This window comes from Ovis aries, chromosome 18 (assembly GCF_016772045.2).
Source record: "Ovis aries strain OAR_USU_Benz2616 breed Rambouillet chromosome 18, ARS-UI_Ramb_v3.0, whole genome shotgun sequence".
Lineage (NCBI taxonomy): Eukaryota > Metazoa > Chordata > Mammalia > Artiodactyla > Bovidae > Ovis > Ovis aries.
Window position 1 is genome coordinate 41,365,125 of NC_056071.1, and position 27,274 is coordinate 41,392,398.

The window sequence follows — 27,274 nt, forward strand, 5'->3', positions numbered from 1 at the left end:
TGGGAACTTAAAAAAGGGGCTCAGGATCATAGCCATGGGAACAGGATCCGGTTGCCGCAGTGCTATTGTTGACTCATTGATCTCCATAGTCTCTTTGTAAATATATTATTGGGAAATGCTGCTGTTATCAGAACTGAAACTAAAGACTTAAATGGTCTTTTGTCCCTGATGACTCAAAAGGAGACCTTGAGGGAAAACCCTTTAAGATGAATATCTCAGCCCAAATAAAACAAAATGAAATACAGAGAGGACAGAAAGTGAATTTAAGAAAAGGGCTCCTGTGAAGTGCCTGTGGGTAAGTAAAAAGGTTACAGGATATTTGTTTTGATTGAGGACCATACTGGGAGACAAGTCAGGGTGGAAGTATTCAACCCTAGGTCTACCTTTGTATTTTTTAAGCTAATTATTTGGTGGTTTATAGATTCAGATACTAAGGTTGTTTATGGAAGCTTTGTGGTAAAGGCCAGTTGAGCAAATCACTGGCTTCCATTGCCCCATTTCAATTAAGCAGTCCCTTTTACACCAGCTTACAAATCGGTCATCATGTGCTTTCCTACATCTCAGTATGTTTTACCAACACTTAGAATTCATGTTACTATTACAGTTGTAATTATTTAGTATCAGTAAATTCAGTGCTAACTCTCAGTTAATAAGAAAACTGAGTCTTTTTAATGTCATGTATACTTATGTCATGATACAACCTTTTGTTTTTCCATGAGCAGCTTGCAAATGCATGAAATAAAAAAGCCTATTCATTTATTCTTTATTTAATTTCATGCTATAAACATTAATTTTATACATCAAAATAGTACCTATCTTTATCATCTTGTCACGTAGTTAGATATGACTCAGAATAACTTATTTGTAGTTCCTCAAAGTCAGATATTAATGAGAGGACTAAGTGTCTACCAAGGCTTTTCAAAAGATTTTAGGGTTTGGAAAGGACTTGGTTTCTGGCTAAGTAATGGATTCTTATAAATAAACAGATGTTTCCTGTGGGGTCCTGCTTTATAAAGTACCTCAGTGAGGTGTTATGACTCCTCAAATTAAATCTCATATGATAATCCCTGGCACATTAAAATCTTTGCTGCTTCATATATGAAATCTAATGCCATGGACACACTGTTCCACCAAGGGCCACCACCAGTTAGAAGTGGGAGGTGCAGCATTCGATGAAAAAACAATGATCCTGATAATTTGGTCAGTGTTAAACTTAGTAGAGATCTTAGAATACCATTTATTGAGGCAACTTGTTAACCAAGACTTGAGTCAGTATTTGCGATTTTGCTTCAGGAAGTTCAGTGTGTGAAGTATTTTGTGTTTATTTGTCTGTGTTTTCTCCCGGGTTAGAATCCACAGATGCCCTCAGCTTGGCAAGGAGTAAGTGCCACATGGAAGAAGTCATTCATTAAATGATAGCATCTCCCTCCCCACCCGGGCAGCGGGTGTACTGTACACTGGCACACACTGCCTTGGGGTTTTGAGGGACCAGAGAGGACACAAGAGCCGAGGCTGTGTGGCTGAAGGACTTGGTCATTTGGTTGGATGCTCATGTGGGGTAACTTGAGAAGGGATAAAGGCCTCTTCTAGCCTTTTTACTTCCAGCTCTCTTTTAGAGGAATGACCGAGACAAGCATTTTCTCCAGATGCTTTTCAGGTCGTACTACTACCTGCAGTGATGACAGGATGACATTTGATAGCACTATCAGGAAAATCATTCATTAAATGAAAAATACCTTGAGCATTAAGCTGTTTTGAGGCTCAACTTGGAGCCAGTAAAATTACATACATGTGGGTTTTTTTTTTCAAAAAGTAACTTTTATATTAAAAATACATTTGTTGAAGAAATTTTAGAAATTATCTCCTGCCTGCTCACCTCCCATCTTCTGACCACCCCCAACAAGAAATGTTTACCATGTAGAAATAACCAATCTCAATATTTTGGCTTGTGGGACTCAATCCTGGTTTGGATATATTTTCTCTGTATCTATATATAGTTACACACACATTGCTATAATCGTTCAACCCACTGTACATTCTACTTTATGATCTTCCTTTTATCACTTCAGCTCAGTTCAGTTCAGTCGCTCAGTCATGTCTGACTCTTTGCGACCCCATGAATCGCAGCACGCCAGGCCTCCCTGTCCATCACCATCTCCCAGAGTTCACTCAGACTCACGTCCATCGAGTCCGTGATGCCATCCAGTCATCTCATCCTCTGTCATCCCCTTCTCCTCCTGCCCCCAATCCCTCCCAGCATCAGAGTCTTTTCCAATGAGTCAACTCTTCACATGAGGTGGCCAAAGTACTGGAGCTTCAGCTTTAGCATCATTCCTTCCAAAGAACACCCAGGGCCGATCTCCTTCCGAATGGACTGGTTGGATCTCCTTGCAGTCCAAGGGACTCTCAAGAGTCTTCTCCAATACCACAGTTCAAAAGCATCAATTCTTCGGCACTCTGCCTTCTTCAGAGTCCAACTCTCACATCCAAACATGACCACAGGAAAAACCATAGCCTTGACTAGAGGGACCTTAGTTGGCAAAGTAATGTCTCTGCTTTTGAATATACTATCTAGGTTGGTCATAACTTTTTTTCCAAGGAGTAAGCGTCTTTTAATTTCATGGCTGCAATCACCATCTGCAGTGATTTTGGAGCCCCCAAAATAAAGTCTGACACTATTTCCACTGTTTCCCCATCTATTTCCCATGAAGTGATGGGACCAGATGCCATGATCTTCATTTTCTGAATGTTGAGCTTTAAGCCAACTTTTTCACTCTCCTCTTTCACTTTCATCAAGAGGCTTTTGAGTTCCTCTTCACTTTCTGCCATAAGGGTGGTGTCATCTGCATATCTGAGGTGATTGATATTTCTCCTGGCAATCTTGATTCCAGCTTGTGTTGCTTCCAGCCCAGCATTTCTCATGATGTACTCTGCATATAAGTTAAATAAGCAGGGTGATGATATACAGCCTTGATGTACTCCTTTTCCTATTTGGAACCAGTCTGTTGTTGCATGTCCAGTTCTAACTGTTGCTTCCTGACCTGCATACAGATTTCTCAAGAGGCAGGTCAGGTGGTCTGGTATTCCCATCTCTTTCAGAATTTTCCACAGTTTATTGTGATCCACACAGTCAAAGGCTTTGGCGTAGTCAATAAAGCAGAAATAGATGTTTTTCTGGAACTCTCCTGCTTTTTCATGATCCAGCGGATGTTGGCAATTTGATCTCTGGTTCCTCTGCCTTTTCTAAAACCAGCTTGAACATCAGGGAGTTCACGGTTCACGTGTTGCTGAAGCCTGGCTTGGAGAATTTTGAGCATTACTTTACTAACATGTGAGATGAGTGCAATTGTGTGGTAGTTTGAGCATTGTTTGGCATTGCCTTTCTTTGGAATTGGAATGAAAACTGACCTTTTCCAGTCCTGTGGCCACTGCTGAGTTTTCCAAACTTGCTGGCATATTGAGTGCAGCACTTTCACAGCATCATCTTTCAGGATTTGAAACAGCTCAACTAGAATTCCATCACCTCCCCTAGCTTTGTTCATAGTGATGCTTTCCAAGGCCCACTTGACTTCACATTCCAAGATGTCTGGCTCTAGATTAGTGATCACATCATCATGATTATCTGGGTCGTGAAGATCTTTTTTGTACAGTTCTTCTGTGTATTCTTGCCATCTCTTCTTAATATCTTTTGCTTCTTTTAGGTCCATACCATTTCTGTCCTTTATCAAGCCCATCTTTGCATGAAATGTTCCCTTGCTATCTCTCATTTTCTTGAAGAGATCTCTAGTCTTTCCCATTCTGTTGTTTTTCTCATTTCTTTGCATTGATCGCTGAAGAAGGCTTTCTTATCTCTTCTTGCTATTCTTTGGAACTCTGCATTCAGATGCTTATATCTTTCTTTTTCTATTGTAAAAATGTTTTTCCAGTCATTGAATATTTTTTTCAACATCTTTATTTGGTATCTTGAGAATATTTCATAATTTATTTCTACAGTCTGTCAAAAGAGGCAGTGAATATTCTTTTAGAATGTATTTGTTTGCATCCCTGGCCAGCTTGAGATCTGTATTTGCCAAAGTGTTCCCTAGAAATTGTAACAGTGTACACCTCTGGTAAGTTCGACCATGCTTTTAGAACCTTGATGAAAGGTTAAATAAAAATGCATGCCTTTAAAATAAAGTCAGGTAGGGAATAAAGTGTGCTGTCTCTTTAGACTGTTGGCACCATTATTCTCAGTTGTAGTGTTTAAAGAAAGGGTGGCCACTTTCTGTATTTCATTAAAAATGCAGGCAGTTATAGTATAAACATGCTCATTGATGTCAAGTAAATGAATGTGCTGTTTGCAGTATTCACATGACCATAACTTTCATTTTTCAGACTTTAAAATCTTCAAACTTGTCAAAGCCTACTTTCTCCTTTCCAAGTTTCTCCTATCAGGCTTGAAAGTTTTCAAAATCTTTCTTCCACCTGGTCATGCTTTAAAAAGTGTTTGAAATCACACTTAGAGAAAATTAAAGGAAAAAGTGAATTTTCCCTCTAGAAAAGGTCATTTGAATTTGAATTCCAAAGCAAGTTAGTTTGGGACTTAGAGCAATTAACAGCAAATTTATCTACTCCAAATTGGAATATGTTTATATGCCTGAAAAAGGGGGGTTGTTGGACATTTCATTAGTGACTTAATGTTTTCATAAGAATTATGATAGAAATTATATGGGTGATTATCAGTTAAATAAAATTTTATCTGTGACTTAATAGTCATATAATCAGAAGGGGACTCATGACTTTATTCCTATAGAGGCAACGCAGTGCAGTGGTGAGAAGGACGTAAGGATGGAGTCATCTTGCCAAGGTTCAGATTCCATTTTCAGCTGTCAGTGATCTTGGGCAAGTTACTTTCTCTCTCTGTGGTCTTCTTATTTATGAGATGGGGGACAATCATATTTCCAGGGTGACCAGCTGTTCTGGTTTGCCCAGGCCCATCCTTCTTTTAGTACTAAAAGTCTACGATCCAGGGAAAGTTCTCTCTGAGACAAGAAAACTCCTAGTTCGGGGGGATGAGGGCAGAAAATTAGAAATAGAGCATAAATATAGTGGCCCCCCCAAAACAGGGGCTAAAATAGCAGTGTTTTAGGGTCAGATGTATATCGTGGAGATGATCTACTTTCCATAGATGCTGTTACTTCCCCTTTCCATCCTTGATGATATTGACAATGGTGAATTAAGTATGATAATGTTTAATTAGAGCCTGAAGCTTAGTAGATGTTCAAAGATGTTTGTTTTCATTCAGTGTTACTATGATGTTAAGGTTTATGCTATTTTTTGATGGCACTGAATAATATTAAAAAGCGGAAACAACACATGTACTTTCCTGTCATTGATATGAAAACTAATACTATAGTCCCTTGGAGTGATAGAAATCCCTTTGCACGGTTAGTAAAATGTCCTGCCATCACAGAGTGCCCACCATTTCTTCTCATTTTTGCCTTTCAGCGGAGATGCTCTGACCCTTTCAAATATTTAGCAGTAGACTTCCCTCTCAATGTGTGCTCACGACTTCTGTTACTGCTAATGGAAGTTACACATGTGTGCTCACCAGGATGAGAAAGGCCTTTATCCCATGTTGGGCAAAGACCCGTGATCCTGAATCTCTTTCTAAACTTCAGACCTGAAGAGAGCAGTGCAGGGAATTGCTGCTTTCTCACTATATTAGCTTCTTCAATTTCCTGTTAATTGGAGCCTGCAACCCAGAATCTTGTAACTTCAGGGGGATGAACAATACAAATTAAGATCTGGATGCTTTCCAGGAATGGCTCAGCTCAAAGAACAGTTTTTTTTTTTTTTTTCTTTTAACACAGTTGTGGCTATTCACAAATCGCATGCAGTTGCCTAATGAGTCCGTATTTGCTTCTGAGGTTTCACATTTGCAAACTATACTGCTGAGAAAGTAGGTGATGTGTTCACCCACCTCTGGTGTGAGCTGACTGATTTCATGTACAGGACAGATAAATACTAGAATAGTCAAAATTCAAAACCAGTAGCACAGAACCTTCAAATACAATATCTTACCCTTGTTCAGGACATTCATTTCTCCCCAAGAATTCTTTCTAATGTATAAGACTTCAATTTATGTTTAAGAACTAGTAAACTATAGCAGTTTGACAGCCATTCACACTTAATTCTGTGCATTAAACCAACAGCATTCTTTTCCACAAACATCCATTGTTAGGACAATGCTCTCAGACAGAATTTATGAGAAATGGAATTATGTTACCAAGGAGATAGCATTTACTATAATGAAGAGTAGATCCTAGAAAATGGCCCCTTTTACAGCAGCTCAGAGCAGAGCCACAAAAGCAATTGATTGGTCTTGGCATTTAGTCTTATATCAGCTGTGTCATCCATAGCTTCAGGAGTGAGAACACTAATCTAAAGTGACATTTCTGTTCTGGCGGGCTTTTCTGCCCTGATGAAAGCAATTACTTCATTCCTAAATGATAATTTGCAGGAGTTTCAACCACTTTAATTGATAATTTTTTTTTGTTCTGAGTTCAATTGTGAAGTGATTAGCTGATTTGGTAAATAGAAATTTAAGGTGTGAAATATACAAGTTGCTCCAAGGTAAAGTGCTATTTATTGGGTGGAGAGAAATTACTTGATAAAACTGCAGTTTTTTGTCATTATTATGGAACTGCCAGTTGGTAGCTTAAAGTTCTGGAGGAAAATGAAGAACAAAACACTTTGATTCAGGAGGTTTTTGGCAGACACCAAAGCATGCAGTGAATAGTTGGGTCTTGCTGTGGTTCATTCAAGGGTTATTTGAATCAAGGTGAACACTGGTTGAAAAGGATTGTGCGGACCTCTCAGCTTTCTTTATTACTATTCTAATGACTCATTCTGGTATTAAATCCTCTTACTTAAAGTGTTAAGAATAAGAATGCTCATTGGCTAAAACCAATTAATTTAATTATTAAGTTCAAACATACACAAGGCATTTTCTGAAGATGAGGGAAAGCATTCAGTGGAATGGCTTTAATTATGCTTTGGATCTATTTTACCACAAGTCAAAAATAGGTCATGATTATTCAATCAGAATATATCATAGTTTAAAGATTTTAAAGATGCATCTTGATTTTAATACTTTATTGCATGTTAGCAGTGGCACATGTTTTTGACAATGTTTTTAAGCAATCAATTTCATGATATTTTCTTACATGTGGGAAAAATAATGGTAATTTCACTTGTTAAATGAGAAAAATAAGGCAAGAATGAAGGTCAAACTGATTTAGCACATCAAACAGTCTTTGTCAGCCAAGCTTAATATATCCTGAGTTTGTGGAACAAATGAAATTTTGCTGCTATGTTACACTTTGCTTCCAAACAACCATTACAACTGGTTTTATATATTGTGTGAGCATCAGACCATCAAACAGTGCATCTTTACTGACGTGTTGCTGCAGCGATGATCTACAGCAGCAATCTGCCATTTATATAAGGGCAAAATGTGCATCTATATTTAGTTGTGAAATTGGCCTATTATACTCTTGATGTTTACAGAGGCTAACATAAATTAATGATGACAGCTATGAGCAGTGCATTAGTTAAGCAGCAGAGTTCTTACCTTGAACTTGAAGGTTCCAGTTTTAACTTCCAGTATGTACTATACTGCTTTCTTCACACATTAAAGGAAGGTTTCTGAAATTATTACCCTTTCTTGAAGAGCATTAAAAGATTTTGGGTTGGGAGTTATGTTGTACATAATCCTACCAGATAACGGTTTTTTATGCATTTCTCAATTATATTACCTTGTAAGAAAGGTGGTAATTACAATCATGGGGGAAAAATACTTCTGAAAGATTTTTATTCTTTGCAGTGGACTGATTTGATTGACTTTGAACTCTCTGTGATGCCAATGTGTGGTGGACTGTTTTATTGAAAGTAATGAAGGAAGGGAAAGCAGTGCTTATAGAATCTTTACTGTACTTTTTCCCTGGGAAGCTGCCTCATTCAGCTCATGTCAGGGCAGCTGTAGGTACCGGAGTAACTATAGATTTCACCATTAACTATGACCAAAGATCTGACAAGTATGCAGGTGTTCAAAGGTTCATGAGTTAAAATGCTGCAGCCTTTGATGAATTTTTGATGGCTGCATTTTTAATACAGGTCGACCTTCTTCCTTTGAGGCTGCATGCCAGATTAATTGATAAATAGTAGAAGTCTAGTGCTGGATTCTCCTAAGCAAAACAAGTAGGAAAATCCATAAAAAAAAAAAAGCCTGTCTGGCTCCTTAGAGGTACTTTACAAAGGTAAAATTTAAAGTGGTTTTTACCCTACTTTTCCTTTCCCCTAGAGTTAATGACCAAAACCTGCCATGTTCTTTTATAAAGACTAGTTATTGTACTCTAAAAGTTTACATGAAGGTGTTAACATTGAGGCTTAGAGAGAGGATTTTTATGTAGAGAGAGTATGGATCTGTTGATAATGTCCATATAAGAAATCATTCCATAAATATAATTATAAAGTATTAAAAAATAGCTGATAGATATCTGGCTGTGAAGAAGTTGTTGAATAAGAAACATTTGACTAAGGTGACTTACTTCTGTTGGTTCCTCTGTGACAGTTACTATTTCTCCTCTGTTATATTCTGTAAATATCCAACTGTATTGTTTCTGTAATCACTATCACCATTTCTGTGAAGTAGGAAACCAAAGAAATGAATTTTGCAAAGCTAAATTTGACAAACCACAAGAGACAACTTAGTTCTTTTAATGAGTCATCACATCCAAAATTACCTGTTTTTTTTCCACTATGGAAACAATTGACACCTTTATCCAACTCTGAGACAGCTTTAGAGAGATCGCAAGTGCTAACTCAATTTCATAATATTGGCTTTGTGATAGTGGCAGTGCCTGTTTGTTTGTTTGTTTGTTTTTTTAAAGAAGCAACAAAACTTTCTTTTACCTTTTTTTCCTGTCTTATTTCTGGCTCAAGTAGAGTTTCACGATTCAACCTTGCCCCCAGTATGGAGGCTAGAACTGGAAACTGCTGTTGTCCTTCCAAGTTTCTTCCCTGCTCCAAATGTTCTGGGTGAGCTCTCCATGGTCCTGGATTTGGAGCTTTGCCTGACAGACAGAAATTGCATATTTGTGATGTTTTGGGAGATGCTTTGAAAGATCTTCTTCCTGCTAGGAATACACATATACTCTTTCTGATGAATAATTATCATTGCAATTTTGAAGTCTTCCATAGAAGCTTTCACAGTCTTCCCAAGTAACCCACCCATTCCCTTAATTACTGTTTGGATGTTCATTTTTCTCTATAAACAAAATTGCTTGTCAATTTTGAATGCCAGTTTTTTCTACTTTAGGGAACTAAAAAAAGATCCTTTATTATTCTTAGCATAGGAAATCACTTATTTATAAACATTTCATCTTCCATTAATGAGACATGCATTTTTTATTTGAACAAGTCATTGAGTATATCTATAGTAAAAGACAGGTAGACCTAGGTATAAGGAGGAATATAATGAAAAATCAATATCTCTGCAATCAAGTAGTTTTATTTCACTTAAGTACACAGTGTGGTATGTCAGAACCAGTAGATGGAAATCTTATTGGTGAGAACACAGTGTAAATTATAAAGGACCTCAAAGCATAGAACAGTTAGTTTGACATGAGCTTGGGTTTTCATTTAACACATCTTATACAGTATTACTGTGTCCTAGGCACCACTATAAATATTTTTTAAACTACCCCAGCTAATTTTAACAGGAGCCTTATGAAGCAGTATTATCATCACATATCACAGGTGAGAAACTGAGGCAAAAGAGGTTAAGTAAGTTGCTCACGTTTACTTATTATGTAATTAGTCATAGAGCCAGGATTTAAGCACAGGCTCTGGAATTCATGCACTTACCCTCTGTCTCTTGCTAGTGTGGAAGACATGCTGATAGAGGCAGCAACAGAACTTGAAGAAAGTGAGAATCATGAGTTGAGAGAACATGGAGGCATTTAAATAAATAGGCAATTTTAGGGTTATCACCAAGCAGAAGTCAGCTCTCTGATTTAATTTCTACTGTCACTATATGGCAAGTAAAATTTACTAAAAAATGAAAGTCATAAGTGGCAGTAAAGAAAGGAGTTTGGGAAACAATGAGTAAAAAAAACATAGGTATTTAGAATTATAGAAGCCTGAATGAAAAATAAAGTGATAGGAAAGATGCTACTAGTTAAAAGAAAATTGTAAAGAATTCTGGAGGAACAAGGTGATGATCAGATGTGGTGCTAAGATTAAAACAGTCAGGCTTTTCCTAGGTATAAAGTTGTTATAATAGTAGTCAGTGCCTATAGTGACTTTCCTCGTGGCTCAGATGGTAAAGAATTTCCTGGCAATGCAGAAGACCTGGGTCAGAAAGACCCCCTGGAGAAGGGAATGGCAACCCACTCCAGTATTCTTGCCTAGAGAATTCCATGGACCGAGGAACCAGCAGGGTGCAGTCCGTGGGGCTGCATAGAGTTGGACAGACTGAGCGACTAACATTCTCACTCTCACTTTCCATGTTTATGTAACATTTACAACATGGCAGTTGTAAGTAATATATGTCAAGACATTTAGCACTTGACATATATTAGCTCAATTACTCCTCTGAAGAATATTGTGAAGTATGTTCTACTATAATGTCTGTTTCCCAGATGAGGAAATTGAGGTCCAAAGAAGCTGAGACTTCTGTCCAAGATTGCCAGCTAGTAACTGTGTGATAATGTGGACATGGAGTCCCTACTCCAAACATCTGTGCTTCCAAGAAAGCTTAAGTATAGCTTGACTATATTTAGGCATTCTTCAGTCTTGCTAAAATTCTGTTGTAAACTAAAGGAGACTCTACCACATTTAGAGTTTACAAACTGTCTTAACTGTTGCAATATAGAACTGTCCAAGGGAGGTTCACTTCTTTATATTATTATGAAATTATCATGTGAGCCATTGCAGTGGTCCCAGAAGATTTGCCAAATGGTACTTGTGTGTCATCCTCATGGTCTAAGATGATGAAATTGAAATTCAACATAGTGAATTAGAATCATAATGTCTACAATGGCCAAAGTGGATCTCAGAATTCCTTCATTGGAACTCTTTCCATGGAACATACAGCTCGCCAAAGGAACTTAAAATACATGGAGGATTCAAAAAATAACTTTATGTTTAACAAATACTGACTGCTGAATCTTCATTCTTAGTAAACTCTTTTTTGATTGCTTGTTAGGTATATGCTTAAAGGTATAACTTTATAAATGTGTAAAAATTGCTTAAAGACATTGAATGAAAACATACATTAAATAGTATTATTTTAACCAAGGATATTTTAAGGATAAGTTAATTCTAACAACATCAGTGGCAAAAAGAGAGCAGAATCCAGCTTTATAACCCTTATAAGAAGAAATTCTATATGTTAGATTATTATTCTTTTGGATGGAGTGATGGATCCCTTTTGAAAATTTGAGAGTCATTTAATAAACCCTCAAAAAATATATATATATGCGTTATTTGGGGTATGATTTTCAGATATGTATGTGTGTCTTTGAAAATAGTTGTTGATTTACTGTTGGTGGTAATTATTAACGAAGATGATATTGTTGTCATCACAGAGTTAAAATTTTGATTTGTGGAGGATTTTCTGTTATCCAGAGTCTAAGTAGAAGAGCATTAAAATAGTGGGAATTTTGGGCCCAAGAAGTAACTTATTACTTAATCATATTTTAGGTGGCAGAGATCAGGCAGTAACATTTACTCACAGTCAATCCATTCTTTCTCTAGTGTTTAGAAATGCAACTGTAATGTTTTGATTTAGAACACAATGTACAAATGCAAATTTATGTTAGGTTTTAATGTAGTCCTTAATTCAGTTTGAGAATTACTTCTAACTAGGCTCTACTTCACAAAAGCAGGCAAAAGATTAATCCACAATTTGTCATTGTCTTAAGGTCTTTAGCTTCATCTATTGTATCAATATCTCCACAACCTTTATAAACCGTTGGCTGTATTTTATTGCTGTTGCCCTCAAAACCAGTGACTACTTATTGCAGACACAGTGCCCTCATTCTGGAAATCTTCGGTACTATGGTGTCTGCATAATGATATGGTGGGGAGTCATGGAAACCCTTTGTTATTAAGATTATGGACAGGAAGATTACTCCAGTAGGGTAACACAGTGTGTGTAAAGAGATTTTTTTTTAAAGGGGGGGAGTGATAGAGAAGAAGAACTGATAAGATAATATATAGAAGCACATAAAGTAAGTGCTATTTTAGAAAAGCCAAGTGTCAGAGGGCAGTGTTTAAGCGAGGAACCCCAAAGCATTAGTGTCCACATACCCCACCTTCCCTAAGTGGACAAAAGAAGTCATCTCCACCCTACTTCACCCTTGGAGTCCATTGGGCTACTCCCTGTGATCTTTGGCTTTTCTACCCTTAGCGTTAGTTTTTATCCTTAGGTTATTGATAAGCCCATACAGTAAATATCAATTTCAGAATGATTGCTTAATCCTCTACTGGCTTCGGGTGAATAGAGAAATTCCCATTATGAATGCTAGTAATATTGATTAGGTATCAGATGAATCCATTTGTGACCACTGACTGACATATATAAGGAAAATTACATATAACATCCATGTGAAACTTCTGGCAGAATTGACCTCCCGAATTATTACCCAATTGTAAAAATGGAGTCCCTGCTCCATTGTTGACCAAATGGCATGTTTTATTTGGCTTGCATGATTTTCAAAAATGCCAATTAGTTAACATAAGCTTAAAACATAACATAAACTTGGAGATAATATGTAAAAATTCAGATTTTTGTTTTCTAGAAATAGCAGTAGCTGAAATCTGGCAGCACATGCAAGCCTTCCCCCAAAGCAGCACACGCAAGGCGAAAACTGTATATGCCTTCCTTTGCCGGGGCTGTCATCCTCTAGTCAGCATCAGGCCTCTTTATTCATTGACATTCCCTGCCTTAACCCTGCAAGCCCTTGAGTTAGCAGCCTTGCTCCACAGCTCCATCATAGTCACCTACAGGACCAAAATACACACACAGACACACACACACACACACACACACACACACACACGTTCAGCCCACCTTCTGGAGTAGTATTTGATTATGAGAACGCAAAAAGAGCAAAGCACTGAACTTGAAGCACTGCACTCTACAAGTGGTAGATAAAACATGTCAAGTGACATAGTTCTTTGGGTACAGCTGACTTAAATGGTGTTAGATAGATTACTTTTATTATATGGGGGTAGAGGAGGGCTATGAATCATTGTTTTATCCTAAGATGTTGACATAGATTCAGATTTTACCTGTAATTGGTCAGACTTTAAGACATCTCTTACTTTTGTGTACCTAGTTATCAGTAAGCCACATTGAGTATTTGAATAATTGGATGGAGGTCAGTTAGAATTTTGGGAAACAAAATCACACAGCTTTTCCTTATAAATTAGTGATGTTTCCACTGAAGATTATCACCAGAGATATCAGGACAAAGATTTGTCACCTGTGACTGTTTTGACTCTGAAAATGGTAGTGTTAATTGGTCTAGTTCTGAGAAATACATTAGCTGGCTAATGTCGAATACTTTATTAATGGAGCGAACATGAAACCTGTTGGGCTATTAGCCTAGCGAGTATTTGACCCAAACGTCATGGAGTTATTTAAATTGCATAGACACTCAGTAAAGCACCTGAAGTGTCTGCAGTGAAAACAGTTTTCCACTGTGAACATCAGACATGGTCGAAGGTAATATGGAATGTTACTGCTCATCTCAAGAGGCTGAAGCCATACAGCTGCACTCATTTTGACCTGTTCCTCTGGTCTTGCTCCTCTTTCTTGATATTTTATATTGGGGAAACTAGGATGCTAGATTCAAAGATTTTAAATGTTTTCAAAGCCCAATAAAATGGATACTTATATATGATGTTAATAATACCTTGATACTGTAAATATTGCCCAATTATTTATCATCACAGTCTGATTTTGAATTTTATTTTTCATCAGACAGAAAACAGAGCAATTCAGAGTAGGTGGATTTCTCCTGTCAGATGCTCACATATAACTTCAGTTGTGCCAGATTCTGCCCTCAGCAATGCGAGCAAACTTCAAACAGAAATGTGCATAAATAGTTAAAGGAAAATGCTGGGTCCCACCTGTTGCCTCTTCTGTGAAGTAATATGTCTATAATGTTTATAAATTTTAATAACCCATATGGGGCTTTATCTTTCAACATTAAATTTATATTATTTTAAAGTTTGACTTTTCTGGGTGATATATTTTATTCTCTAATATCTTAGAGAATCTATCCGTCTATGAATGTATGCTCCTTAATAAAGAATTAAAGTATTCTCTTATCAACCAATTACCAGTGCATTTATAAAGTTCCATTGCAATCATCATTTTCAATGAGAGGTTTTATTTATCTGAGTGAAGGTTATGATTTTTATTGAGGGCTGGAAGCACATCAACATTTTATTTGTTAATTCTGTGAACTGTTTTTTTGTTTAGCCTTTGTTCCTCGAAATGGTAATAGAAAAATTTTTTTAAAATATGTCCTTTTGAGGGTTTAGTCTTCCCTGGTGGCTCAGATGGTAAAGAATCTGCCTGCAATGAGGGAGACTCGGGTTCAATTCCTGGGTCAGGAAGATCCCCTGGAGAAGGGAATGGCAACCCACTTTAGTATTCTTGCCGGGAGAATCCCATGGACAGAGGAGCCTGGCAGGCTGCAGTCCATAGGGTCACAAAGAGTTGGACACAACTGAGCAACTGAACATACACTCACATATGCAGATATGTAATTATAATCACAGCCTTTTAAATTGCTCATAGCTTATAATAGCAAGCATCACCTATAAATCTTATGTCTCAAAAACAAACTATATCTCAGTGCATGGGTAATTAGAGGGAAAAACTTAACAAGTAAACTATTTTTACTCATTGCACATGAGTTTATGGCATATAAGCCCAGAGGTTTTAGTGGTCTTTATCTGGACTCCTTTTACCGTGGCCCTGAAATTTTGAAGAAAATGTTGGTAGACTTTTGCTGGTTGTGGGGAGGGGGGGCATGGATGAAGTAAAAAGAAAAGCAGTGTTCATCTCATTGACAGAATCACACGTTCTAAACAGCACTTTTTCACTCCTTTGATTCCAGTTTACAAGCATTGAGAAAGGAGAAGTCCCGGGATGCTGCCCGCTCCCGCCGGGGAAAAGAAAACTTTGAGTTCTATGAATTGGCCAAGTTGTTGCCTCTTCCTGCAGCCATCACTAGCCAGCTTGACAAGGCCTCCATCATTCGACTTACAATCAGCTACCTGAAAATGAGGGACTTTGCTAACCAGGGGGACCCTCCATGGAACTTGCGAATGGAAGGCCCTCCACCTAACACATCAGTAAAAGGTAAGGTTTCAGCCCTTGTTGATCCTGGAGTGTAGTCTGTTGGTGTCTCTGAGATGAAACGTTTACCATCATCCTCTCTTCTTTTCCTGCATATCAAATCCTTTAAAGGGATACAGTTGTGGAAATCTGAACTCTGCATGAGAAAGACACCATGTGAAGGTGAAATAAACCTCTTCTATTTCTATTTTATTTTCAAAAAGTCTGTCAGCCTAAATATGCTGTCACTTTAGATAAGGTTTCAGAGAAATGAGAATGAAATGACTTACATTAAAATGTTTCTTGGGTTTAATTTGTTATGCTAATACATGCAAATTATTATTAAGTGGGGGGTGGTTAAGAGAATACTTGGTAAAGGTTAAGACTAACATTTTCTGATTTTAGTTACCAAAGAGAGGCAGGGAGCAGAGTACACTTGTAGCAGGCATTTTGAATAATGGTTTTATTGACTAACAAAGTGATCAATCTATGTATTATTTCAACTTTTTGTATATAGTGCCTACAATTTATAAATATAAACATGTATTTATGCTCCCAATCTGGATGTACTTACCCTTAAAATTTATTAAAACTTTAGGTCTTTTTTACTCTGATACTCAGGAGGGTTATTTTCTTGCATGCTCTTGAAACATCTAATAATTAATGAGATTTTAAGCATATGAATATGCATGCATGTGTTTATTGATGTACATGTGATGTTGGCCACTGATTTTCTTTAACAATGTATCACTCAAGGCATGGAATGGGATCTGTTGGTTTTTCTGCGTTAACTTTGTATCTAGGCCCTTGATGAGCATGGAATAACTGGACATGGGATGGAATTGCAGGCAGCCTTCTCTGGGGGAGGAATTAGATTCTTAGCTATGTGATTACACCTTGATGAGTACCTGTGAAGTCCCTGTATTCTTGGCTATTGTAGGGAAGGATACTGGGGGAAGCTATAACTTCTTATAGGATTCAAATAAAATGAAAGTTCAACAGCAGTGACTTGACAATTCTGTGCTAAGAGGTGTAATCATATGTATGTAGATACCTGTGTGAATCTGTTTGCATCTTTGCTATTGTTACTTAGAGATTCTGTTTCTTATGCTCATTAGAGAAGGAAAATTTGAATGCAAATTGTAACAGGTTTTTTTCTCTAGGGCAGAGGTTGGCATACATTTTCTGTACAGGCCATATATGGTAAACATTTTAGTTTTGGGGGAGTACTCAAATCTGCCATTGTAGAATGAAATCAATCATACACAAACATAAACCACAAGGTATGGCTGTGTTCTAACAAAACCATACTTGCAAAGCAGGCAGCTGCCACCAAGTTTGGCCCACAAGCCATAGTTCACAGACTCCTGCTCTAAGTATAAGAATGACATTTGAAGGTTGAGAAGAACATACAACAGAGATAGCTCTCAAGGGCAGGGTGTCAATATGAGGAAGCACATGACAAATAGACCAAGGCACATTCGTGCTTTCCTTACACAGCCCTTCTACCCTTAAGAATGTTGATGTCCCAAACATGTTTGGGAACGCATGTAAGAATTAAAGATTTTAAAATTTAAAAAATAAAAAAACTAAAATAAAATTTAAAAATTAAAAAAACCAAAAAACAAAAAACAATGTTGATGTCAGCTTGGTCATATACCAGTCCATGTTCCAGATACTAAAACAGGGGAATTTTCCAAAGCCAAGGATGTAAGTATAATCCTAGTAAATACTTAAGAGTTTATTTAGTAGGTTGTCTTTGTGTTTATTCCAAATCATGTAAGATGAATGGATACATGTAGCAGGTTAGAAATCACAAAAAAATATAAAATATATTCTTAATCTTTTTATTCAATTTGAAATGCATTGACTGAGGAACTTGTATTAACTTGTTTAACATAATTATCTTTTCCTTCCATCTTTTCTTTAAGAGAGTTGGTAGCTTATAGGCTTCCTTGGTAGTGGTTACTGCCAAAGTAGAAAAGTCTAATGGTTCCACGGTCTGTCTTCTCTTCTTGCTCTTGTTTAGTCGCTAAATCATGTCTGACTCTTTTGCGACCCCCCCTGGACCATAGTCCACCAAGCTTCTCTGTCCATGGGATTTCCCAGGCAAGAATTCTGCATTGGGTTGCCATTTCTTTCTCCAGGGGATCTTCCTGATCCAGAGATTGCACCCACGTCTCCTGAACTGGTAGGTGGTTTCTTTACCACTGAGCCACCAGGGAAGCCCTGTTCATTCTTCTACAATGTGATAATTCTGCTTTCTTTTGGAATCATGGCCTTTTAGAGATGCATACTTATAGATAATATAGAACTAAGCCCTCACGTTATAGGTGAGGAAAATGATGTAGAAAGGGCTTACAGTTAAGTATTAGAAGATCTAAAATTCGAATCCCATTGTATTATTTTTCTGTCTAGGGCTCTTTCTATCAGATATTATTTCTAGCAATAATATTTGATTTCTATCATCATCATCAAACATTCCAGGTGAGAATGCTCTTAGCTTTGGACTATGGCTAATAATTCATTTTTGTGACCTCCAGTCAACTTAACTATGTAAATACTAATGATGAAGATGGATTAAAATAAGATAAAATACTGTCTGTGCTCATAGGATAAGTTCAGTCTATAGAGGAACATGGTGATGTCAGTGAGAAAAGTGGGAAGATTGGAATTTATATACCAGACTTTATTATTTAAAAAATTTTATCCAGATTATCACAGATCACCCAGTTGGCACATGTATACTCCCTCTATTAGAAATCTGATGATAGTCTGGAACTGAAGTCTCTACTGTACTGAAGTGTGGGACTTGATACTATTTACTCTGGCTCTCAACGGTTGCTAGGAATGCAATGGATGCTTTTGGTAAGCTGGTTCTGCTGTACAATATATGTGTATTTTATTGCTTTCCTCTAGTTCTTTAATGCAAACCTGCTACTCATTCTGATCAAACATTCATGAAACAACAACATCAAAAGGAATTCATTTTAATTTGCTAAGGTCTTCTATGTTGTGCCCTTGAAGAAGTTCATATGGATAAACAAGCTTATATAAATAGCCTCCAGCCTCATGTGAAGTGCAGTTCATAATCCAACAATAAAACAGTAGACATTATACTTCATGCTTCTCCAAGCAGTCTCTTGAATAAACCTAAAGGCATTTGGAAATTTATATGAAAAGTGCTTACATGATGTAGGCAGCATCTTTTTAATGTGATGAGTTGTTCATGTTAATAATTAAATTTCAAAGCTTAAATTTAAATTTGTCCCAAACAACTATATAGAAATTTAATTATTTTAATTTACTGCTTCGGAAAGGTTCTTTATTCTGCCCTGTGTTCATCATATCTTTTCTTAAAAGTCTATAAAGGTTGATGAGTTTGTTTTGTGATGCCCATTGTGTACAGATTATTGCAAGTTATGCTTGCAGAAAGCACACTCAGGTGGCAGTGTGTAATATGTCCTGAGTCAATTACTTCATGGAAATGATATGTTAAGCAATTGGAAGGTAACAGATAGTTTTTTTCCATTATTTTAGAAATATCTCTATTGTTATAATACAGATCAAATCTACAATGAACATTATGCATTATTCAAGAAATGACCAGGCATTCTCAGCAGTGTTTCAGCTAAATAACTGATGATTGTAACCTTTAAAGAAATCTCATTGTGGTGACTGTTGGTAAATCACTTCTCCATTCATAGTAATCTCTGTTTAGAGGCTATCTGGAAGCCATTATATCTTTTATTAATCTTAAAAGCAATGGCTGCTGATTTGACATTTGCTAAAACTAGATAAATTTTCTGTCTTTCTAATACCACAGACTTCAGTCAGTTTTTGGAGTATATCTGTGTCTGCTGCAACTCTATTAATCCAGGAGTATTTACCACTGTAAACATAAGTTTTATTTCACTTTAAACATTGCAGCTTTTAAACAACAATTTTCCTGTATGTGTGACAGGCCGCAATCTTATGGTATGCAAAATACAAGACATATTTAGCTTTTGGAAGGGAACAATTGAAAACTATGCAAGACAACTCGTGATTGAAATCGACTGAACACATTAAGGAAGAACTTGAATATTTTCATGGAATTTCCTTACACTATTTCAAGTATCTATGTGGTTTAATGTAGATGTTTCTGAGAGGAGAAACTTTTAGGTCTTTATTTAAGCAACTTAGAATTTATTCTTAGCCAAAGACCATACTGTTACTTAAGCAATGATGTCTAATGGATTCATTTACATTATTCATGTAGGGTAAAAGAGTATAGGACATCCTTCAGAATAACACTGAATTACTACTATAATGATTGTCTCTGAGATATAAATAGTATTTTATAAAATGGTTCTAGTTGCATAGAAGGTAGAGATTCCAAGACAGGCTGAGTGATAGGCCTTCTTGGTTTAAGCAGCTCAAAGGTCTTGATTTCTCTTCTGGCATTTTACTGTGTGCTGACACTATGTTACCTCTCCCAAGTGACATTCATGTTTGGGTACAAGTGTCATATTCCTTGTTATTAAAAAGTCATGTAAAATGAAAATTCTTAGAAGCAGTACATGGCATGTACATCAACCTGTGGTAGTCTTTATTTTCAAATAGCTAAATGCCTAATGGTGACTCCTTAGGTTCTGAAAAAGAGCTTCCTACCACTCTTCCCTGGGAGCTCAGCTGGTAAAGAATCCACCTGCAATGCAGGAGACCTCCATTTGATTCCTCGGTCAGGAAGATGCCCTGGAGAAGGGATAGTCCACCCACTCCAGTATTCTTGGGTTTCCCTGGTGACTCAGATGGTAAAGAATCCACCTGCTCTGTGGGAGACCTGGGTTCGAACCCTGGGTTGGGAATATCCCCTGGAGGAGGGCACGGCAACCCATTCCAGCATTCTTACCTGGAGAATCCCCATGGACAGAGTAGCCTGGCAGACTAGAGTCCATGGGGTCGCAAAAAGTCTGACACAACTGATCTACTAAACACAGCATAGGCCTAGGAGAATGGGAGAGAAGATGGAAACTTGGTTCCTATTCTTAACTCCATTACCTTCAGTAGACTGAGAGCCTGACTCTCTAGTCTAGACTCTAGTTTTATTTGCCTCATCCCAAAGTCAGTGGTGGCACCACATAAAAACAGAATCTTCCAAAATCCACGCTGACAATGCTCATTGCTGTTTATTTTGGTAGCAGGTGACAAGTTTTACTGGTATATGGAAATATGCTATGATATAGCTGCCTTTCTGGGCTTCCCTGGTAGCTCAGCTACTCAGCTGGTAAAGAATCCATCTGCAATGCAGGAGACCCAGGTTCGATTCCTGAGTCAAGAAGATCCCCTGGAGAAGGGATTGGCTGCCCACTCCAGTATTCTTGGGCTTCCCTAGTGGCTCAGACAGTGAAGAATCCACCTGCAATGCAGGAGACCTGTGTTCAGTAACTGAGTTGGGAAGATCCCCTGGAGGAGGGCATGGAAACCCACTCCAGCAATCTTTTCTGGAGAATCCAATGGACAGAGGAAACCTGGCAAGTCATAGGGTGTCAGAGTCGGACACAACTGAGCCACTAAGCACAACTGTCTTTCCTTAGATATGCTTTGAGGAAGGATCTTTAATTATATGCTATAATCCCTTTATATATTTCTGACAAAGTTATTACTTCTGAAAGAAGTTCATTTTTTTAGTGTTAAAGTTATCTTTATCTTTTTAATATTTTTCATACATACAAGCTTTATTATAAAATTGTAAGCTCAGTTTATGAAACTTATTATAGCAAAAAGATAGAAAAAATTCACCTATAGTGTTACCACCCAGACAAATACCATTGATAGTATTTTGATGGATTTCCCTTTCTTCTGTACATGTTAAACAAAGTTTAGCTTTTAATCTTACTTTTGCACACACAATATCTTGTATCCCACCCTTTCCACTTAATATTAATGAGCATTTCTCATTGTGCACATGTTTTTTAACATAATTTTTCATGGTTGTATAAATAAATCATTATATGAACCACTTTAAATCCTTTTGAGACACAGTAGTAAGTGAATGAATGAATGAAAAGTGAAAAAATGAATGAGGTTTCCCTAGTTATGTTATATAATTCATTTCACTGTTTTTCTTTTGTTGTTTACAATTTGGCAAACAGTGCTACAATGAACATCTTTGCTCATACTGCATTTTAGTGAGTTCTTTTTTAAAAAAATTTATTTATTTTAATTGGAGGCTAATTACTTTACAGTATTGTAGTGTTTTTGCCATACTCTGACATAAATCAGCCATGGGTGAACATGTGTCCCCTATCCTGAACCCCCCCGCACACCTCCTTCCCCATCCCATCCCTCCCCTCAGGACCATCCCAGTGTACTGGCCCTGAGCACCGTGTCTCATGAATCGAACCTGGACTGATGATCTATTTCACATATGGTAATATACATGATTCAATGCTATTCTCTCAAATCATCCCACCCTTGCCTTCTCCCACAGAATCCAAAAGTCTGTTCTTTACATCTGTGTCTCTTTTGCTGTCTTGCATATAGAGTCATTGTTACCATCTTTCTAAATTCCATATATATGCATTAATATACTGTATTGGTGTTTTTCTTTCTGACTTACTTCACTCTGTATAATAGGCTCCAGTTTCATCCACCTCATTAGAACTGATTAAAATGCATTCTTTTTAATAGCTGAGCAATATTCCGCTGGGTATACATACAACAGCTTTCTTATCCATTCGTCTGCTGATGGACATCTAGGTTGCTTCCATGTCCTAGCTATTGTAAACAGTGCTGTGATGAACATTGGGGTACACGTGTCTCTTTCAGTTCTGGTTTCCTCAGTGTGTATGCCCAGCAGTGGGATTGCTGGGTCATAAGGCAGTTCTATTTCCAGTTTTTAAGGAATCTCCACACTGTTCTCCATAGTGGCTATACTAGTTTGCATTCCCACCAACAGTGTAAGAGGGTTCCCTTTTCTCCACACTTTCTTCAGCATTTATTGTTTGTAGACATTTTCTTAGCAGCCATTCTGACTGGCATGAGATGGTACCTCATTGTGGTTTTAATTTGCATTTCTCTGATAATGAGTGATATTGAGCATCTTTTCATGTGTTGGTTAGCCATTTCTAGGTCGTCTTTGGAGAAATGTCTATTTAGTTCTTTGGCTTATTTTTTGATTGGGTCATTTATTTTTCTGGAATTGAGCTGCATGAGCTGCTTGTATATTTTTGAGATTACTTCTTTGTTAGTTGCTTCATTTGCTATTATTTTCTCCTATTCTGAAGGCAATCTTTTCACCTTGCTTATAGCTTCCTTCATTGTGCAAAAGCTTTTAAGTTTAATTAGGTCCCATTTTTTATTTTTGCTTTTATTTCCATTACTCTGGGAGGTGGGTCATAGAGGATCCTGCTGTGATTTATGTCAGAGAGTGTTTTACCTATGTTTTCCTCTAGGAGTTTCTGGTCTTACATTTAGATCTTTAATCCATTTTGAGTTTATTTTTTGTGTATGGTGTTACAAGTGTTCTAATTTCCTTTTTTTACAAGTGGTTGAGCAGATTTCCCAGCACCACTTGTTAGATTGTCTTTTCTCCATTGTATAGTCTTGACTCCTTTGTCAAAGATAAGGTGTCCATAGGTGTGTGGATTTATTGCTGGGCTTTCTATTTTGTTCCATTGATCTCTATTTCTGTCTTTGTGCCAGTAACATGCTGTCTTGATGACTGTAGCTTTGTAGTATAGTCTGAAGTCTGGTAGGTTGACTCCTCCAGTTCCATTCTTCTTTCTCAAAATTGCTTTGACTATTCGAGGTTTTTTGTATTTCCATACAAATTGTGAAATTATTTGTTCTGGTTCTCTGAAAAATACCATTGGTAGCTTGATAGGGATTACATTGAATCTATAGATTGCTTTGAGTAGTATACTCATTTTCACTATATTGATTCTTCTGATCCATGAACATGGTATATTTCTCCATCTATTTGTGTCCTCTTTGATTTCTTTCACCAGTGTTTTATAGTTTTCTATGTATAGGTATTTTGTTTCTTTAGGTAGATTTATTCCTAAGTATTTTGTTCTTTTGTTTCAATGGTGAATGGAATTGTTTCCTTAATTTCTCTTTGTTTTCTCTTTGTTAGTGTATAGGAGTGCAAGGGATTTCTGTGTGTTAATTTTATATCCTGCAACTTTACTATATTCATTGATTAGCTCTAGTAATTTTCTGTTGGTGTCTTTAGGGTTTTCTGTGTGGAGGATCATGCCATCTGCAAACAGTGAAAATATTACTTCTTCTTTTCCAATATGGATTCCTTTTATTTCCTTTTTTTTTTTTCTGTTGCTGTGGCTAAAACTTCCAAAACTGTGTTGAATAGTAGTGGTGAGAGTGGGCACTCTTGTCTTGTTCCTGACTTTAGGGGAAATGCTTTTGATTTTTCACCATTGAGGATAATGTTTGCTGTGGGTTTATCGTATATGGCTTTTATTATGTTGAGGTATGTTCCTTCTATGCCTGCTTTCTGGAGGGTTTTTATCATAAATGGGTGTTGAATTTTGTCAAAGGCTTTCTCTGCATCTATTGAGATAATCAATGGTTTTTATCTTTCAGTTTGTTAATGTACTATATCACATTGACTGACTTGAGAATATTGAAGAATCCTTGCATCCCTGGGATAAAGCCCACTTGATCATGATGTATGATCTTTTAAATATGTTGTTGGATTCTGTTTGCTAGAATTTTGTTAAGGATTTTTGCATCTATGTTCATCAGTGATACTGGCCTGTAGTTTTCTTTTTTTGTAGCGTCTTTATCAGGTTTTGGTATTAGGGTGATGGTGGCCTCATAGAATGAGTTTGGCAGTTTACCTTCCTCTGCAATTTTCTGGAAGAGTTTGAGTAGGATAGGCATTAGCTCTTCTCTAAATTTTTGCTAGAATTCACCTGTGAAGCCATCTGGTCCTGGACTTTTGTTTGTTGGAAGATTTTTTATTACAATTTTAGTTTCTGTGCTTGTGATATGTCTGTTAAGATTTTCTATTTCATCCTGGTTCCATTTTGGAAGGTTATACTTTTCTAAGAATTCATCCATTTCTTCCAAGTTGTCCATTTTATTGGTGTATAGTTGCTGATAGTAGTCTCTTATGATCCTTTGTATTTCTATGTTGTCTGTTGTGATCTCTCCATTTTCATTTCTAATTTTGTTGATTTGATTCTTCTCCCTTTTTTTCTTGATGAATCTATTGGTCTAATGGCTAACGGTTTGTCTATTTTATTTATCTTCTCAAAGAACCAGCTTTTAGTTTTGTTGATATTTGCTATAGTCTCCTTTTTTTTTTCATTTATTTCTACCTTAATTTAAATACTACCCTTTTGTTTTCTTTAGTTTTGCATCATGATGGGATGAGCATTGTTAATATCAGCACACACCAATAGGATCTCCATGTCTGATACAGGACAGGAAGGGCTTTCTAACAAATGTGGGCTTAATAATGGTAGAGTAATTCTCTGAGACTTTAATTCTGTAAAGTTTCACATGGTATCAGGAAAAGCTTTACTGTCTATGAATGAGGAGACTGCAGTTTGTGTTTGGCATGAAGAATATATAACGCACTGCTGGGTTCTTGCCACATGCTGCTGTTGCAGTATTTGTTCGTCATTCTTTTTACTATTGAGTATCTTGAATTAGACTCAGCTCCAAACATCAACTCAAAGAAAGCGTATTTATGGGTATGTGACTGTGAACATGTGAAAATTCAGGTGTGCTAGTTAGCTATGGGCTTACCCGGTGGCTCAGAGATAAAGAATCCTCCTGTCAATTCAGGAGACACTAGTTAAATTTCTGGGTTAGCAAGATCCCCTAGAGAAGGAAATGGCGACCCACTCCAGTATTCTTGCCTGGGAAATCCCATGGACAGAGGAGCCTGGAGGACTATAGTCCATGGGGTCACCAAAGAGTTGAACATGACTTAGCAACTAAACAATCACAACACAAAGTTAGCTATACTGCCAGGGCAACAAGCAATCATAGCATTCTCAGTAGTATGACATAAAGCTTTTACTCTTCTCATGGCTTCACATAGCCTGGGGGTTGGCAGATCTAGGCTGGGCTTAGCTGTGTGGTTCTACTTTTTGCCGTAGCTCTGGCTGAACTTTATTTCCTGCTTAGGCTTCAGTTCAGGTCTGCCTCCTGCCAAGCAGCAGCAGATACTTGTAGGAGAAGCTCTTTTCATGGTGCTGCTAAAGGTATAAGAGGGGTGAACAAAAATGATATCTCTTATGGGAATTTTTGTGGAGGCTTCTGGGAATGTGGACAAAAGAGAGCCTGTGTACTATTTTGTATCCTACATCAGAATTCATCAGTCTGTTCCTCTCTGAATAGTCATCTGCTTTTTCTCTAGCAACACTGACTGCCCCATCCAAACATTTATGCCTTTGTACATGTCATCATCTGACTGGATTGTCCTTTCCTTCTTTTGGTTTTGCTGAATTCTTATTCATCTTCTAAAAGTCAGCTTAGATTTACTTGCTTAATAAATATTCTCTCCTTCCCAGAATGTTGGTCATTTATTTTATAGGTTACCAATATACCTTCTGTTGCTTTAGTATGAATTCATATTCATTATATACTTCTCTCCCTGTATTTACACTATGAGCTATTTAAGGGAACAGTCTGGGTCATCTTATGTATGTTTATGTCCTTATGTGCAGTACCCAGGAAAGTAAGTTTTCAGCCATGTTTTCCAATTAAGTTGTATAGAATTGGATTGTGTGTTGGCATTGCTATTAACAGAGCTAAACAGTGCTGATGGGAGCTAAGCATGGGGCTATGTCCTAAGCTAGGAAGAAGAAAAAAAGGGAGAGCAAAAACACAAGGCAGGACAGAAGAAAAATGTAGAGAAAATTATGGAAATAGTGTGAAACTAAGGGGAAATTAAACAGTGTATGGGGTAGGAAGAACTAGGAGGAGTGGTATCCCACCTCTGCTCTGTACTGTCTCCAACTCTGGGATCAGTAATACCATGAAATGGCCTTCCCCTGCCAACATGTTTCTCTCACGTAATGGGCAGGCTAAGGGAGTTGAAAGTTAAAACAAAAACTAGTGTAAAGAAACCTTAAGTGTCTTGAGTGTATGGATTCAAGTCTATTTGACACATCTGAGTACCTTCTCTTAGTAAGTCCTCTGAGTCATCTGCTGAATATTGTGGAGGCATATAAAGAAAGTATGAGGCATGAACCTGACCTTGAAGATATTTACCATTTCTTGAGAAATAAATTTTAGAAAAAAAGGGGAAGAAGGAAGATAAGAGCTTTTGACACAATTAAATATACCATGTGACCTGGATTAATAAAACCCTATCTAGACCTCAGTTTTCTCATTTGAATTTACTTTTTGTCAGTGATTCTGATCTGGATGATGACTTATCCTCTAACCCAAGACCCAAAATTCCTTAGAAACAGTTTAGCAATGATTGTCTCAACTTTTCCTGGGACTATGGGATTTCTTGAAGCTGTTTATTAATAACTTCAAAAGCCACAGGCTGTACCTCTTCACATTCTACTAATATTTCTATTTTCCTTCTTTCACTTAATTTCCCTTTCTGTGAATGCATGTCTCTCCCTGTGCTACAGGTTAAAATATATATGATGTAGTTTCTTCTCTTAAAAACATTTATCTGGCGATTATCAGGATTTGCATATGTGCAATCATTATAAACAAGAGAGGATAATAAGCACACAATCAAGTTTTAAATTAGTCAAGTGCCAAACATATGATGTAGACAAAATATTAATCTAGAACTTCGTATATTTTTGATTTATTTTTATACTTGACAGAATTTTAGGGAATATACTTAAGTTTTGGATCACATTCAACTTAATTTAAGAAGTCTCC

At 37.1% G+C, this 27,274-nt stretch overlaps 1 protein-coding gene across 9 annotated transcripts in view; it reads left to right on the forward strand.

Annotated features, from left to right (window-relative positions):
- The window catches only part of NPAS3 (neuronal PAS domain protein 3), a 966,851-nt gene that overhangs the window by 283,204 nt on the left and 656,373 nt on the right, over positions 1 to 27,274 (forward strand). For 6 of the 9 annotated variants that reach the window (XM_060401796.1, XM_060401798.1, XM_060401797.1 and 3 more), the window contains one exon: positions 15,183 to 15,427. In XM_060401796.1, coding sequence (XP_060257779.1) covers positions 15,183 to 15,427 — 245 coding nt within the window. Of the gene's footprint in view, positions 1 to 15,182; positions 15,428 to 15,535; positions 15,587 to 27,274 lie in introns of all 9 variants that reach the window. The other 3 variants (XM_060401793.1, XM_060401794.1, XM_060401795.1) reach the window with 1 other exon arrangement.